We start from the raw sequence: 16,979 nt of genomic DNA on the forward strand, positions 1-16,979 counted from the left end.
TTATTTACCACGTACAAGAACGAGTTTTGTCGTCTGATGTAAACAGAACCACTGCATTTATTTAGAGATGGATTCAGAAGCCTAAATTAAGACTCGCCAAGCGCCATATGTGAGTTAAAAATGGCTTTGGTGAGCAGATAAAACAAGCCAGTTGGCTGGCAACAATTAGGAACGGCAACATAATACACGGTTAAAGTCTAATTGTAACAACGATCTGATTCTCACGGATATAAGTGACCTGAGCAAATCAAATTAACACTCATGTTAACACTCAATATAGATAATACAAAACACAACAATTATATATATATAAAAATGCTAAATACATTTCACAGATATAATTATATAAATTCATACAGGTATAAGAATTAGCACTTTCTCTCTCTATGCATACAGTATGTATGTGTATATATATATATATATATATATATATATATATATGAAAAAGGAGCATGTATACACATAAAAAGAAAAATTTGCTCTCATTTATATAATTAAAATAAGATACATTAAAAATATGACTACAAATAATGCAAGGTGCTGAAGCCTGAAACACACTCTACGTGAGTACATGAATGTAGATGCTTCTAGCTAAGTAAGCTTGGCTTCATGACTGAAATGTGTCTGTGCTTCATAATGCAACACAACTACTTGCACAGTCAGTTTTTAGACCCACAACTGACAGAATCTACCAAATCTGTTTATGATAGCAACCTGAATAAAAAAACAGAAGACATCTATTGCAGCCCTCAGTGTTTTAGTAATGGTTTGGCTACCTGTATCCGTCAATGCAGCTGGCATTGATGTAGTCAGATCCCTCCACTCCTCGGATTGGCTGCAGGCACACCCGCGTGGACTCGAAAGGCATGATATTGACCAGCCGGTTCTTGAACTTGTTGCAGGGCAGGTTGGCGCTGATGAATCGTGAGGTGTGGGCTTTGGAGTTGGCGAGTCTCTGTGGAAACAGCGTTGGGTTCAGAGGGCTGGCAGAAACATTATAGCAGAAAACAGTCTGAAACAGAAATGTTTTTTAAATGTGGGGGACTGTTAGTTGTGTGAATGTGAGTTCTGCAGCAGTAGAGAGGGGTGGGGGTGTAACGGTCTGACTGGGAAAGTGACTGGCAGCGGGGAAGAGAAAGCACAGATGGACATCAGCAGTGAGCGCATGGAGACCGTTGGCTCTACTACAAGCTCTGTCTGTACTGGGTACCCACTCCGGTCTTTGCACCAGATGCTGTTTCTACTTCTAGAATCCGTTCTGAGCTGAGCTTATACCAGCGATCAGTTATATCCCAATAGCATTATTAAGAGACGGAATAGTCAAACATTTTCAATAAAACAGTCATTAGGTGTTTACATGCACTAATTCTTGCCAATCCGAAAGAATCAAATCCGATTCCAGTTTCTGAAAGATTGGTTTATGTAGCCTAAACATTTTGCAATCTGATTTACAAATTCATGCGCATTTACATATATCTATTATTCTGAACAAAATTTCCTGTTAATCGGATTGTTTAAGATCTACTAGAGATCTACCCCGCTTCAATAGGATAGAAATTTCATTCGGATTAACTGCAGTGTTTTTCAGTATAATTGTGAAATCAATCCTGTTATAAACATTATTTGGCTGCATGTAAATGTTACTGGACTGAAGGTGCACTCAGTTTTGTTACATTGTGCTGACTTCTATTACAGTCATCATGGGCTTATACTGACACCAAGTGGCATGGATGCATCATGATTATAATAGTTTTGAATTTAGTTTTTATTTCAATTAGATTTTCAGACTGTTTTTTTTTTTTTAGGGCTGATATCAATAAAAAATGTTATATCAATTATCAAGTTATATCAAATATCAGTTAAAACGGCTTTAAATTTCTCATCACAGTCCAGTGTCTTGTGGCATCTTGTTTAATGACAGTGTATTGTAAAGGTTCCACGTTTTATAATCATGAATCAAAATCTAAAATCATTTTGTTTGTTTTGGTATCATGAAAACATATTTTTGTTTATTTTTTTCCAGTTAACTCTTTCCCTGCCGTTGATGAAAATGTCCATAATTTATGAGACAACGCTTCCCTGCCATTGACGGAAATTTCCGGCTTTCCGTGTTTTCACTGGTATAAGGTAGGGGGCGCTATTATGCATCTTCTGAAAGAGAACTGAATCTCCTGATCAAAACGCAGGAAAAGAAGATGCAGAAACAAGCGGTATTATATGTAATCATATGCATATGTAAAATAACGTGATCATCAATATTAAACAGCATATAAATCAAAATTGCCTAATGTAACTGAATGAAATGTCCACCCAGGACGAGCTATAGGACTGTGCAAGCATTAGGGGTGTTGATGAACTTGATCTACTCCATCTATGTTTTGATTATCATTCTGAATCTGATTCAGGTGCAATCTTTGAATTTGTTTTTATTTTTCTCAGCTTTTTGCTCAAAATGTTGCTCTTACCCGTATTTAAGTGTTGCTAAAAAAGAATGCATGAAGCTAGAATAAAATGATATATTTTTTTTAAGATAGGTGCAGTCACCTTAAACTCCAGCTCCATGGCTGTGACGGTCTCTCCAGAGGGTGGCTGGGTGAGCTTCTGGATGTGGGCGTACAGGTTTCGGGCAGGGACCTCTGTGTTTCCACAGGTGGCGGCCTCCAGCAGGGCCTCGTGGATGAAGATGTACTGGTCCTCCGTCTGCACCATGTAGTTCCTCTGGGCTCTCATGCATGTGACGTGGCCATAAATGTCTACCGTCTTCTCGTGTTTCATGCGCTCCAGCATGGCATCAATGACTATGAAGCAGCCTGTGCGGCCCACTCCAGCACTGATAGACACAAACTGGTTAGACTACAAACAAACTGTACTAATACTGATGCTAAGGGTGTCAATAATAATCAACCAAATTATTCACATATCAATATATTTTTTATATATAATTATTTGATTAATTGTTTTTTACATAATTAATCAAACGTGTTAACTTGACATCCCTAACTAAACACAAAGGTTGAATACAATTTTAAAAACCTTTCATACAACTTCCACCAAGCAAACCTACAACTGTTCACTTTATAACAGAGCTGTATAAGACCGGAATAAAGTGAAAAGGTCGGCAGTAAATGCAGGACTGGGGAGCGGCGCTCACCTGCAGTGCACTACCATGGGTCCAGCATCAGGAGGGTTGCAGGCTTTGACTCTGCGTAGGAAGGCTAAGATGGGGGTGGGGTATTCAGGCACTCCGTGGTCTGGCCAGGCCATGAACTGGAACTGCCTGAGCTCGCGTTTCTCACTAGAACCATTCTGTTTGAACAAAGTGGGAGGAAGGAGTTTAAGTGAGCTGAAAATGTGGAACATACTATATGGAGAGGAAAAGGCAAGTAACTTTTTACCTTGTAAAGGGCAAAGGTGCGCACACTGTAGGTTGCCAACTCAACAGCATCAAGCATGGTCACTTGGATCATTCCGTAAGTCTCTGTGCCACGAATGGGCCAGTACTGGTCACACTTCACCTGTTTTAGAGAGTAAGCAAGTTTTGTTTAATGAATACTTCTATTAAAAAATCCACAGCAATATTAAGCAGCCAACATTGATGATAATAGGAAATGTGTATTGAGCATCAAATCAGCATATAAGAATGATTTCTGAAGGATCATGTGACACTGAAGACTGGAGTCATCACAGGATTTAAATTACATTTTAAAATACATTAAAATAGAAAACCGTTATTTTTATTTAGCAATTTTTGTTATTTTACTGTATTTTTTTTTATCAAATAAATGCAGCCTTAGCGAGCATGAGAGACTTGTTTAAAAAATAAATTAAAAAAATAATAATCTTACTGACCCCAAACATTAGACCTGTAGTGTATTTGCTCTGGAAAAAAAAAGTTTTTTTGTTGTTGTTGTCAGAGGCACTATAATTTCAATCAAACAAGCACTTTAGAATGTACATTCAAAATGTTTAATACATGGAGTAAAATCCTAGATTTAAACAATGAAGGTATTTTAAATTTACACAATGTCACTAAATTAATACAAGGAAGAATAATTTTCAAATGGTATATAAATTATATACAATCATTTTCATTTATATGCACTATTTAATAATACCAAATATATTCATGTATAATACCACAGTTTGATACAGAAATGAATCTGTTCTTGGTTTTTATCCGACTATGAAAACATCTCTGTATTTACACTTAAGCAAAACTATTATAACAATGTGATTATAACTTAAATTAAAACATGTTACTTGTTTTATCGATTGCAAAATTATTGAATAATGTATTTTCCATGTAAAATGAAAAGTCTAGTTGTTTACATTTACTATGGCAAGTAAATGTACTGTAAGTATCATTGTAGTAAATGCTAATTATAAATCTATTTTTAGGCAGGGTCTTAGGCATCAACATAAGTTTAAAACGATGAGTAAAAAAAAAAAAAAGTAACGGACTGGTGTCTGTTACAGTATTGAAAAGAGTAAGTTATGGCAGAGGGGTGAGACACCTGTACTTCACAAAAACAAAGCTTATTTTTGAATAGAGGGCAACTCTTATGAAGACCAACAAAGCAGAGTGCATTGATATTATTTAAAATTAGACAAAAGCAGTAGAAATTCATCCTAAACAGCATGTTTTGTATAGCGTTCAATCATCTACTCCAGGAAAAGACTGAAAAACGTAGAGTTCATTTCGTCTTCAAGGTAGGTCCTGTCAGCAGTGAAACTAGGCCAGTTGTTCTGTCTCTGCTGGAGCTTTTCATCACAGGGCTTGGGGACGCCCTTTACCTATGAAGTAATGCTTTATGGGTGCACAGCCTTGCCAAAACTCACTCGTTTACCACGCTAGCTCTGCCAACACATGTCTCTTTCTCTTTAGCTCCCATCTGACCGCCCATCCATCAACAAAAACCTAAGTGCACAAATTCTCCAGGGGGCGGAATTACAGGTTATCTTCTGTCAGATATGACATTTGAGCTGAAAAGAAAACTAGTTGACGGACTCTCTCCCTTCACCAACCCTGGGTGCCACTGGCCCCCCGCTGAGCCTGGCACAACAGCATGCTAAAAGCCCACATAGTGATTGGACTCACAGAATAGCGGGTCCCTTTAATGCCAAGCACAGACGGATGTTTTACAGCACCGAGAGAGCCGTTGAACCATTTTACTGTGTCATCCAGTAAAAAGAATGGCATTGGTATTTTGTCTTTTATTTTCGTACTATAATATTATCAGCGGTTGGGTAGGAACTCATACTACCATTTTGAAGGGAACCTCACGCCTAGAAAAGTGTGCTCTTTGTACATGGCTTTTTATGTACTCTGCACTTGAGTGTTTAAAAGAACATATTCATACTTTTTTTTTTTGACATGGCCACATTACATTTATCAAAAGTGACTTTTAAATAATGTCATTTTATATTGTATTTTAAATAAATGCTGTTTAAAATATTTTATATTTTAAATAAATGCTGTTTATTTGATCTTTCTATTCATCAAATAATCCTGAAAATAATGTATCATGGTATCCACAAAAATATTAAGCAGCACAACTGTTTTCAACATTAAGAATAATAATAATAATGTTTCTCGAGCATCAAAAAAGCATACAAGAATGATTTTTAAAGGATCATGTGACACTTGAGCAACAGCTGGTGAAAATCTAGCTTTACCATCACAGGAATAAATTACATTTTAAAAGATATGCTAATAGAAAACATTTGGGATTTTAAATCCCAATAATTTTTCACAATACTACAATATCACAAATAAATGTAGCCTTGGTGAGCATGAGACACTTTATTAAAACCCTTATTTAACAGTATTTTATGTACCCACCTTCTGTACTACTGTCTATTTTATTCATATGTATTTAACAGTTTATTTATGAAAAAATACAAGGATTACAAAACAGAATCAAGGACTTTTTTTGTCACAGATGTAATTTTATATATTTTGTTAAAATATATATTTTTATTATTATTGAAAATTATTACAATAAAACATGTAATATATAAAAAAAAAATCTATATTCTATATGTAAGGGATAATGTAGGGCGAGGCAGTTGTAAAAACGTATACGCTATAACAACCGCCTCGCTCTACATTATCCCACTTATTACATGGCTACCTTTGTAATTATTGGTCTTGAATGTAGCGGATAAGTTTCTCATCGTGTCCTGATGTCGTATGCCCCTGGTACTCACCCTGGACTTCTCTTCCAGTCTGGTCATCATGACGATGGTACTGGCTCTCTGCTCCCAAACCATCCTCCAGAAGTCGCTCAGGGTCTCAGGCAGAGGGCCCTGCGTGGCAATGTAGGCGTTCTGCTTACGGTAGCCGTCAATGTAGTTGGCATTGATGTAGTCGCTACCTGGAACACCTATAGAGAGAGACGACAATTCACTGGTGGCGCACCAGTATTTGTGCTAATTGCTTTCCCTAAACACACACATCTGTCACCATAATGAAATGTTAAAGGTCAACACATTTGTTTGACTTTTACCGTCCACGGGGGTGAGAACAACTCTCGAGTGGTCGTAAGCAATAACGTTGGCATAACGGTTCTTTGGCTTGTTGACCTCCAGGTTGGAGTTCTCCCATGTGAACTGCTGGCCTGGATCAATAGACTGCAGGGGAGAGACGAGAGGACAAAGAGAGGGAGAGAGAAAGAGAGAAATCTGTTCAGTCTTTTGAGGCACCTTGTTTGAAGCTTGATACCACAGAGTGCCGCAGGGGTAAATTTGAACTAGCATCACTTCAGCAAGAGAGGCTTTGTTTCTATAGCAACCCGATGTTTTGAAAGGAGACCCGCAAGAACCAGAGATGACTTCGCCACCAGGGGTTGTTAGAACTGATGGACTGGCAAAGCTCAAGTGTGGTAATTTGGACCCTTTTGTGGGTATATTGCAGTTCTGTTCCCTTACTAGTGATCATCTTCCCTGCAATAACACAGAGTTCCTATGCTGTTATCACAGGCAACCAACAGATGGCTTAGTGTTCACTGACACCATAATTCAAACATGATCACTTTAGGGGACTCCGATTATAGTACCACTGGCTCAGTACGTCCGTACCTGAACTCAGTCGGGCATATGGCTTTGATGCTAAAGATTACATTCAGCATTCAGACGCTCAGCCTGGACTAATGGAATACTGGTGTCCATGTGGACTTTATGCGTGCACTTGATTTTGTGCCCGCTGACAGGAACGAAGAGGGAAGAGCAATGGCCGAAGAATAGCAGACCCAACAGGGAGAGTGATTTATGGAGACAGACAGGAAGCTCGAAAGAGAGAGGACAGATGAACACATCTGGAGAAAAACCCTGCATATATCACTGGCTGCTCGCATGAGGTGATGCCCTGAATGGGTAACAGACATTAAAGGCAAGGCCTTTTTATTAGAGGTCAGTTATCAGCTGTGTACAAATATTTGAGAGGTCATGCTCATGTTACAGCCATTATAATGGATTATTACAGACATAATAAAGGACGGAGACAATCCACTATAAAATAATGAATGGGAGAATTCTTATCACATTTATATATTGTGCGATTTTAGCTAAACAAGCATAATTTATGATACCATTGTTGTTAATGTTACAAATATCATATAATAATAATCAAACTGTATACACGTACTGTACAGATTCATGTCTATGGCGACAACAATAAATAAATAGCCTATATCAAACAATTTGTGGCTGATTTTTTTAGATGGCACAATGATTCATTGCTGTCATAGTATTATTCTTATTATTAACCTGAAAAAAAAAAAAAAGCAAACAACACTACTACTACTACTACTACTAATTATAACAACAAATATGAACCGAAGAACTACGATAAATGTTCAAATTATATCTAAATGTTGACATCTATGGTGGCAAGAATCAATCAATCCATAAGACAATAAGACAAAAACACAGTTTGGAAAATGGATTCATGATGTACTCGCTTATTATGTAAATTTTGAACACAACAAAAAAAGTTACGGGCTGCAGCTTTAAGTTGATGTTGCTGTAGTTCCAATGAAGCAAGGTGCTAGCAATGCCAAGAGTCATGCGTTTGAATTACAGGGAGCACAAATACTGATAAACATATGCCTGTACCTGTAAGTCACGGTGGATTAAGCACAAGTCAAATGAATAAAATGCTAATTTTCAGGAGAAAATTTGATATGCATTCAGCACCACATGGAGCTAGACACTGGATTCCTCATTCTGACTTCAGAGGATTACACAAGAGACTAGAGGTGGGGTGGTACTCTCTCCCGTTCCTTCTCAAGTCACAGGTCTCCTCGGCTCAAATGACACTGGGTCGTATCTGAGCATCGATCGACGGCAATATGCAGCAGCCTGCTTGGCCGTTCAATAATGTCACAGGGTCTCTTGTTATTCAGCATTGATCTTCCTGCTCTGGACAAGTCTCTGGTTGACTCAGTGTCCATCAAACTCCACAACCCTTCACCTGATCTGGGATAACATCAGCCTCCTCGGATCCTTTCAAACTTGCGTGCATGTTTTAGACAAGAAACGCCCTCTTAAGGGCCTCTGTAAACTACCATAAAGCGCTCTCTTCAAAACACAACTGTTTTTAAATGTCCATATATGAGGTAATGTTCAAAAATAAACAGCAACTCAGCATTCAATATGAATCAATTGCCATATTGAAGTATCTGATGTGCTAAGTGTTTCACTGCCAGTTTATCAGCAAGCATCTTGGAGGAACATTTACTTTGCCGTAAGCTTTCGCATGCAAGTTCAGGTAATGTGCGAAGACGACAGCTGGTATGCTGACTGGCAGTGCTCGGCAAACAAGGGGAACAAATATGAGCTGTCACTACATGAGATGACAAGCTTGAGAGATGCGGATAATGATAGCGGTGGGAGGTGAGTGCCGGCTCCTATAAAAAGCTTCAGCTCTAGAGGGTTGACAAACATAAGCTTGTTACTGGTGAGAATCAGTATCTGATGGGAGTGTTAGCAATTGCTATTGCCACCAGTTGAGCTGAGGAGTGATCTACAGAGCACTTTAAAAAGCCAAGGAGGAATTTTTTGGACAACAAACACTCTTCAAATTCTGGTTCATGTTTATGCAGTGTAAAGCATTGAAAAACAACAGACTATTGGGTTAAATTAATATGTACATCTTCAGGTTAATAAGGGTGTCATGCTGGTTTAATGTAAAGATCACCTGTATGGTGTGGTCACAGATTTTCCAAGAGGAAGTAGCAATTGATTACAAGATATATTTTTTGGCATATATAAGTATGTGAAAAACTGAGACAATGAAACTGAGCAACGGATGCATCGAGTAGAACATGGAGCCAATAACCGTGATGGTGACCCGCTGCCTTGCTCATGCTGGCTGGACTGGGCTACTCCCATTGGCCCAAGCGGAACCATCTGTCCCCTTGAGAGGGGGCCTTCCTTGACAGGAGGACATGACATCATGACATGCCAAGAGCAGGTTGTAGCACCGCCTGGCTACAGAAGGCTTGTGTGGTGAAAACCACAACGCCGATAGATTATTCACATATGACTGTTGAAACGGCTTGATCCGTCCCTCACTAAACGTCTTTAAGGAGCAATGAATAAAAGGAGGTCTATAATAAGACAAAATCCTTGTCGTCTTTGCATTTTACTTTCCGCAGACACGTGTAATTACAGAAAAGAGGGTTTCGTTGGTTTGAGTGAAGTTTTAATTGCAGTTTTGCTATAAATACGACTGATAAAAAAAAAAGAGACCAAAGTGAGATGAGAAGAACAAAAGAACAAATGAAAGAAAGAGACGTGTGTGTGATGCTGGCAAAATCGACAACTACTTCACTCGTAAAAACATCTCTAACTGGTATCTTGCAATGTTTAAGACTAATCTACTAATACATCCACACCAAATGTTTGTCAAAAGCTCAACCTCTACTTCAAGGATGCACATTTTGGGCCAACACTGTCTGATCTTTTAATAACTCCACACCTTTAGGGTGATGGCTGGCATGGTAAATATCGCTTTTAGCAAGGTTTAACAGGCTTACAAGATGTGACAGTGCTTATGTGTTTCTTGCAGGTTTCTAGAGAAAGAGATCACGGGAAAATGAACATCTGCCTATCTGAGAGAGGCAAGCGCTAGCAGCTGTCATAACAACGGATGTGGGCACTCTAACCGATGATGGCAGGAGAAACTATTAGATAATACTGAAGTGTGCAAAGCGAGTGAGCAAATGATTTAAAAAAACAGTAAAGACAGAACCAACTTCACAAAAGTAACAAAAACACAAAATAAAAATGCCAAATCAGATCAAACAATGGAAACCCAGACAAAATAAATGCTCTATTTTAAAAAGTTCCAAAAAACATAGGCTGAAGTTTTGCTGGGTTTCGGCAGTTTCTTTAAGGGCATTTAAACTGGCAGTGACAATCTTCGCCATACACTGTCAGAATAATTTTTTGCAAATATTGTACCTTTGTCGTACAACAGATTGTCACTGGGGCAGTATTCTAAAAAGTACATCTTTGTACATTCTCTAGGCCTAAAATGTGCATATTAGTACTTTATACTAGTAATATGTGCCATTAAGGTGGCAGACTTAAAGGTGCAATGCGCAACATTTTATGTTAAAAATACCCGTTTTTCTAACCCATACATGCTTAAACAATTGCCTGATGGGCTGAATGAGCCCTTCTCTGATCACTGCGATTGCCTCTATAATCCTGTACAGTAAAATAAATAAGAGGGATTCGGGATGGAATGAGCGTGCACACCTCTGGTTGCAGTTTCGCTTGTCGCCAGAGGGGGCATAGTTCTGCAAAAACTCAGAGACTTGCGCATTGCACCTTTAAGGTACTACTATGAACGCTTTAGGAGTAAGTAAGGTACAAAAGTGTCCTGATTGAGTGTACTGCCTAGGGATGTACCGATACCATTTTTTCAGAACCGATACCAAAAATTCTGAGTATCGACCGTTTAGCACAGTTTTTTTTTAAATCAAGTAGAATTTCTATAACTCTGTGTGTTGAACTGATAATCACTCTTTTCTGTGTTAAACACAATCTACTTAATACAGACAACTTCATTATAAAGAAAACCAAGAAATCAAAAAAAGAAAAAAACAATATCATAATCTATGACAAAAATGCTATTATAAACTAGATTAATGGATAATTCAAGCAGTAAAATTTACTCTAGAAAAATCACAAGTGCATAATAATTGTACAAAATCTGAACATTTAGTGAAAAAAACAATATTTAGTGGGGAACAAATGAGAGACAATAAGTGTAGCACTAAATCTGGTAAAACGTTACACATTGCTCTTTGTATTGTTGTAAAATACATTCATGAAAAACAAGTATATATGTACTATAAAACTAAGACATTTTTTAAATGTATAGCGCAGCTGTTTAATGAGGCAGCAATATAGATAGGACAGAACAAGAAAGGCTATTAATAATCTTGCATTGCACAAAAGTATTATGATATGAAAGGCTCCAACACAGTGCGGCACAAAGCGCTTATGCCGTCCCGTGCGCAGAATGAGGCTCTTGAAGCAACATGGAGTCACAGAGCGCAGCGATTCGAGTCCACATTGAAAAGTTCAAAGCACAAAGGAGACATATTGATGCGTAGTGTATTATACAGTATCTATGCAATAGTTTATTGAGCCTTTTCTTTTAAAATTCTTTTAAAAGTTGTAAATTTCAGTTACTGTGCGCGTGAATAAAAATTACAGTTCTACTCCAGTTTTGTGATCTTTCAAGTAGACTTAAGTTCAAACAACTGTTCTAACAGCGTTGGAGCTGAACTCTGCAGGAAAGTGAACTGAACTCCTCCAGGAGCAGGTTTTGCAGCCCAATTTCCTAGAGAATCTGCAACTGTAATTAATATTTTTGATGCTAAACTTTCAAGCAGTACCAGTCGAATGAGTTTAAGCTACTGTCCTACCTCATACTCCTGGGAAAAGCGGAGGGCATCATTGGCCTTGAGTCGCTCGATGTGGTCTGCCAACTCGCAGACAGATATGGGAGGATGTTCTCTCATTCCTAAAATAGAAAGTAAGACAACAAGAAGTGATGAGCACATCTCAGAGTATCACACCTGATGCATCGGACCGTTACGGCAGGGAGCGAGTCTGTCAGTTTTGAGTTGAGGAGGGCACAATATAAAGAGATTCTTCTTGCACCTTGATGTGACGATCCCTCTGTGAGATTTGTGGTGACATATGTTGTGTCCTCTTATGTCTATACACCAAACACACTTTGGATTTGTTATCTGGAGGGTCAGCTTGCTGCCAAAAAACATTTCCCTGCCACTGCCAGTGCTTGTGAACGTATCAAGGCTACATGCTCAGCTGGATCTGAGGAAATGCTCAGCCAGCGTGATGTTCGATGAGGAAAGGAAGGAGGCTTGTAATAGAGAGGATCTATCATTGGGATTCCAATGGTTGAGGATGAATGAGCAAGACAGGGATGCTTAATGGGACATGGTTGGGTATGATTCCCCATTATGAGTTCATTATGCCCACAGTGAGCACAGTAATGTCTGGACGAGCCCCCTGTCAGCTACTTCATGCAACCGTTACTGCGAGACAGTGGGCGGCAGGATCAAGGGCCACTCTCTTAATCAACCGCACTGATACGATGCCAAAAAAAACAACAACCTGATTTGCAGTTTCCTCTGATCTGGCAGAATGCAGACACATCTTGCATTTCTTTGCTAGAATATGTCAGTCATGTGTTACAACATACTGTGTATGTAAATACTCAGCAGGAGTACATGCTAATAAGTGTCAGTGGTGTAAGCTGGGAACTGCTTAGTAGTAGATAAAGGAAGATGTCCAAATACCTTGAGGGATCACTATATACATGTGACAAAGTAATGTTAAAAGTAATGTTAAAACAGTGAAAATAAGCAACAACTCTACCATATTTTTGCTGGACACTGTATCCTGAATACTCGGTATTCAGATATCCTACTCATTTGACATACTGTTTTTTTTGTGTACTTTGTAGCAGGAAAGTACATGTATACATATAACAAAAATGGAGTCTGCAATTTACATACATATATAATTTCAACTGTTTTCTAGCACACAAATGAGACACAAAGTATTCTGTATATTTAGAGTCTAATGTTGCAATAAGCTGCACCATGAGCACATTAAGTGAATTCAACACTTGTTAAACAGCAAGTTAATTAGGCAGCGAAGAGCTACCACCCAGCATGCAAAGTAGGGAAAGGCCGATTACAAGATGTCTGGAATTGAAATGAATATCCAAGGTCGTTAAAGTGAAAATGTAACTAGAAACTTGTGGATAGGAGACGGGACATCTTACTGCTGTATATAAGACAACGGCAGGAATTTAAGTTTGATAATACATACGGGCATGTGTGTGCTGTACATAACATACAAGTGAATAACTCCTGCATTTAATGCAGCTACAACACAAGCAATTCCTGCCTCAGATATGGGTGTTTCTTCAACTAGGGCACTAGAAAACACACTTTTTCACATCATTCATTTGCCCACTAACAATGTCCAACAGTTTGTTTTTTTCTCTGAAACATTATAAACATTTCCACCGCACTATCATTTTCATCACATCTCAGGTAAATTATTATCTGCTTAAACAGCATTTTAGAAATCAAACTGCTAACTCTTTTGTCTTAGGCTATTTTCATAATGATCAAGTTATATATCCTAAATACACATAATTAAATCATGTTTTCACACAGAAATATTCTATTCTTAAGTAATATTTATCTTTATATAAGACATATTTAAAAAGTAGCCAAATTAAATGAAGGCATAAATAAAAAAAAAGTAAGCTTCCTATTAATGTAACCTTCATATATATATATATATATATATATATATATATATTATATATATATATAAGTTATAATAACAAAATACCCTGATGACAAAGTATCTGTAAGTAAAACCCCTATATTAATATAGTCACATTTGTACTCATAAACAACACAAAAACAACTCAATCCTGTGTTTCAAAATTTAATCAAACGTTGAAATGTGAAGTGTGCTTGTCGCCACTCTGCTGCCATATGAAAACCGCTGGCTGTGGCAGTGGGGATTCACGGTAAGAGAGCTGTATGGCTGTTTTGCCTGCGGTAATTATGCACTCTTCAGGACTGAAAGGGTCTGTAATAACCTGGCTCGACTGCCACCACTCAGCTATTAGAGGAGAGAGAGAGGCAGGCCTGACATTTTCTCTTAGCGTCACAGATCTGCCTCTCATTCACCTTGGGAATGGAAAGCAGGAAGGCTAATTAACAAAGAGGGGTTGAAAGAGAGCAAGAGGCCTTCAGGTGAATTGAGTCCATATAAGACACTCCAAGGAGATGGGACAGTGAGTGGAGAAACGGCAATAAACAGCTGAATTCAGAGCCACCAAAAGACAAACAGTACCTTAAATGCAATATGAAGCAGAGCGCTTCATTATGCTTTCCTACAGCTTCTGCTTATTCAGTATACTCACACTGAACAAAGTCATAAAACAGTACATCTGTTTTCACACAAAGATGTTAATTAAACACACAAAAAAGTTTTAAAACAATATTTTAAAATGAAGTAGCTACTGTATAATATAGAGCTGCATGATTATAATCTTTTTTGCTCAAGAAACATCGATTCTGAACAGACAACTAAACAAAATGACGTGATTTACTAAAAGTCGGTTTGAATAAATTATTCAATGGCTCACTTGTTTCCTTTCTGGATGACTCAGCGTTTTTGAACGAATCTCTTGAATTAATGATTCAATGACAAAAAAAAAATAACAGTCACTTATCGCCACCTACTGGTGTAACAATGTAATTAATACAATATTTATTTGAAGCATCAAGTTACTTTCAAAAGATGATTTACTTTATTTTGATACCTTAGACATCAATGTTTATAATTCTGGTAACAGCAAAAAATGTATACTGTGTGCTTGAAAAGACTGCTTGTAAAGCTGAAAATACTGCTTGTAAAGGGTCAGCGGCAGCGTCAACACAGACTTGTATGTTAGCTGTATTTGTTAAAGGTTTAATAGATATAGCAGAATCGCTGTCATTTAGGAATAAGACCGCGAGGGGATTTGAATCGAGGTTGCGATCTTTTAGCAATTAATCGTTCATCCCTAATATAAAATAGCTTATAAAAAAGCTTTTATCTGGCTTTCAGATGCAGTGTTATGACTGAAAGCGGCGCCTCTCTCATGTGCTGTCTTTACAGGTGTGGTGGGCGGGCCGTGAAGATTTGAAGATATGCACAGCAGTGACAGATCGTTCTGATTACAAAGACGCACTGTCAGTTCAGTCAGCGTGCGCATACAAATCCTGTTTATGCTAAATGACACATTCGCTGGCATATGGTGACGCGTGTTTGTGCAACGAGAAAATAATATCAGGGTTACTGAACAAGATACAGATGATATAGTGCAATGGATGATGTGGATGTATTGTGTATGTAAAGAAAAGAAAGATTGAATTTGTGCATTGTGCATATGGTGATAGGCTTAAATATCACACACTGAGTCATAGGAAAAGTGTACACGTGCATATGGAGGAGAACACATGGGGCTCTGGCAGTCTGGTAGTGTGTCTACAGTACATATGGTGTACGATGTGTTACCTGGTGTCTGGTAATTGAGTCTCCTCATTTCTACAGGATCAGACGAGTTGGCCAGAAGACAATCCTTCACACCACTAGAGTGATCATCTTTAGGTAGGGGGGATGCCCTCTTCCTGTAAGAACAAAATGGAGTCAGCATGAGTATGGCTATTGATTCATTCAGGCCACGACACCCTCACCAACAGAGGATGGCCTGCAGATTCAAAAGATTCCGAAAAAAAGATAAAATAAATAGTTTTGAGGGATGGGACAGTGAAATGTGGACATTAGCATCTCCATAATAAAAGAACATCAATTAAACACCCCTGTAGAGTAACATTTTGTGCCCTGTGCTGACAACTCAACACATGATTAGCAACTTGCTAGTCTAGAAATTGGACAAAACATTTAGTCAATTGTATTATACAACAATGTTAAAAGGTTTTGTGCCAGAATGATAAAAAAAAAAAAAAAGATTAAAAAAAGAATACTTTTATACAGCAAGGATGCTTTAAAGTGATCAAAAGTGACAGTAAAAAAAAAAATCATATAATTTTACAAAAGATTTCGGTTTCAAACTTTCTTTTTGAACTTTGTTCATCAAAGAATATAGAAAACAACATCACGGTTTCCACAAAATTATCTAGCTGTTTTCAACAATGATGATAATCAGAAATGTTTCTTGGGTATCAAATCAGATAATATCTGAAGGATTTCTGAAGGATCATGTGACACTGAAGACTGGAGTAATGGTGCTGAAAATGCAGCTTTGACATCACAGATTTTTTTATATTTTTTTTTATATACGGTGAAGAAGAATATTTATAATATTTAATATGTTATATTACATTTTTACCGTATATTTGACCAAATAAATGCCCTGGTGAGCATAAGAGACTTCTCTTACCAACCCCCAACTTTTTAAACAATACTGTTACTGTACATTACACTAAATTAGTATACTATCTTAAATGATAATATAAAATAATTATAGGAGTTTTAGGAGCACACTAGCATATAGATGACCTCAAAGCTAATAGAGGTCGATTACAAGTCGCAAAACTCCAAATTTGTTTTCACAAGGTTTTTAAGACAACATATTAATCAGTCTAAAAAGCACGAGCCTCATTTCCTGTTAAAGCTTTGTTGCTTTTAGAGCACATTAGGATTTCCCTTAGGGATGTGAGGGGGTCACGGTGATCCGAAATAAAAGCCAAATAGCGTGTTTGTTCAGTGCCTCGCTCGATTCTGTTAGCAAGCTCACTAAATATTCAGGGTGCTACGCTTTTGTTTGTGGGGAAAACAAGGCGACTAGGTAATTAGCACATCAGCTGGATGGCACAACACCGGTAATTACGCCC

The 16,979-nt window shown here is 37.8% G+C and overlaps 1 protein-coding gene across 4 annotated transcripts in view; it reads right to left on the reverse strand.

Annotated features, from left to right (window-relative positions):
* ptprfb (protein tyrosine phosphatase receptor type Fb) overlaps nt 1-16,979 on the reverse strand; it is a 132,573-nt gene that overhangs the window by 6,239 nt on the left and 109,355 nt on the right. For all 4 annotated transcript variants that reach the window (XM_082172158.1, XM_082172156.1, XM_082172157.1 and 1 more), the window contains 8 exons: nt 15,640-15,752; nt 11,946-12,043; nt 6,510-6,633; nt 6,211-6,386; nt 3,396-3,515; nt 3,152-3,306; nt 2,545-2,830; nt 777-955 (listed from right to left, as the gene is read on the reverse strand). In XM_082172158.1, the coding sequence (XP_082028284.1) occupies nt 777-955; nt 2,545-2,830; nt 3,152-3,306; nt 3,396-3,515; nt 6,211-6,386; nt 6,510-6,633; nt 11,946-12,043; nt 15,640-15,752 (1,251 nt within the window). The remainder of the gene's footprint in view (nt 1-776; nt 956-2,544; nt 2,831-3,151; nt 3,307-3,395; nt 3,516-6,210; nt 6,387-6,509; nt 6,634-11,945; nt 12,044-15,639; nt 15,753-16,979) is intronic.

The sequence above is a fragment of the Leuciscus leuciscus genome, assembly GCF_965113295.1.
Source record: "Leuciscus leuciscus genome assembly, chromosome: 6".
NCBI lineage: Eukaryota > Metazoa > Chordata > Actinopteri > Cypriniformes > Leuciscidae > Leuciscus > Leuciscus leuciscus.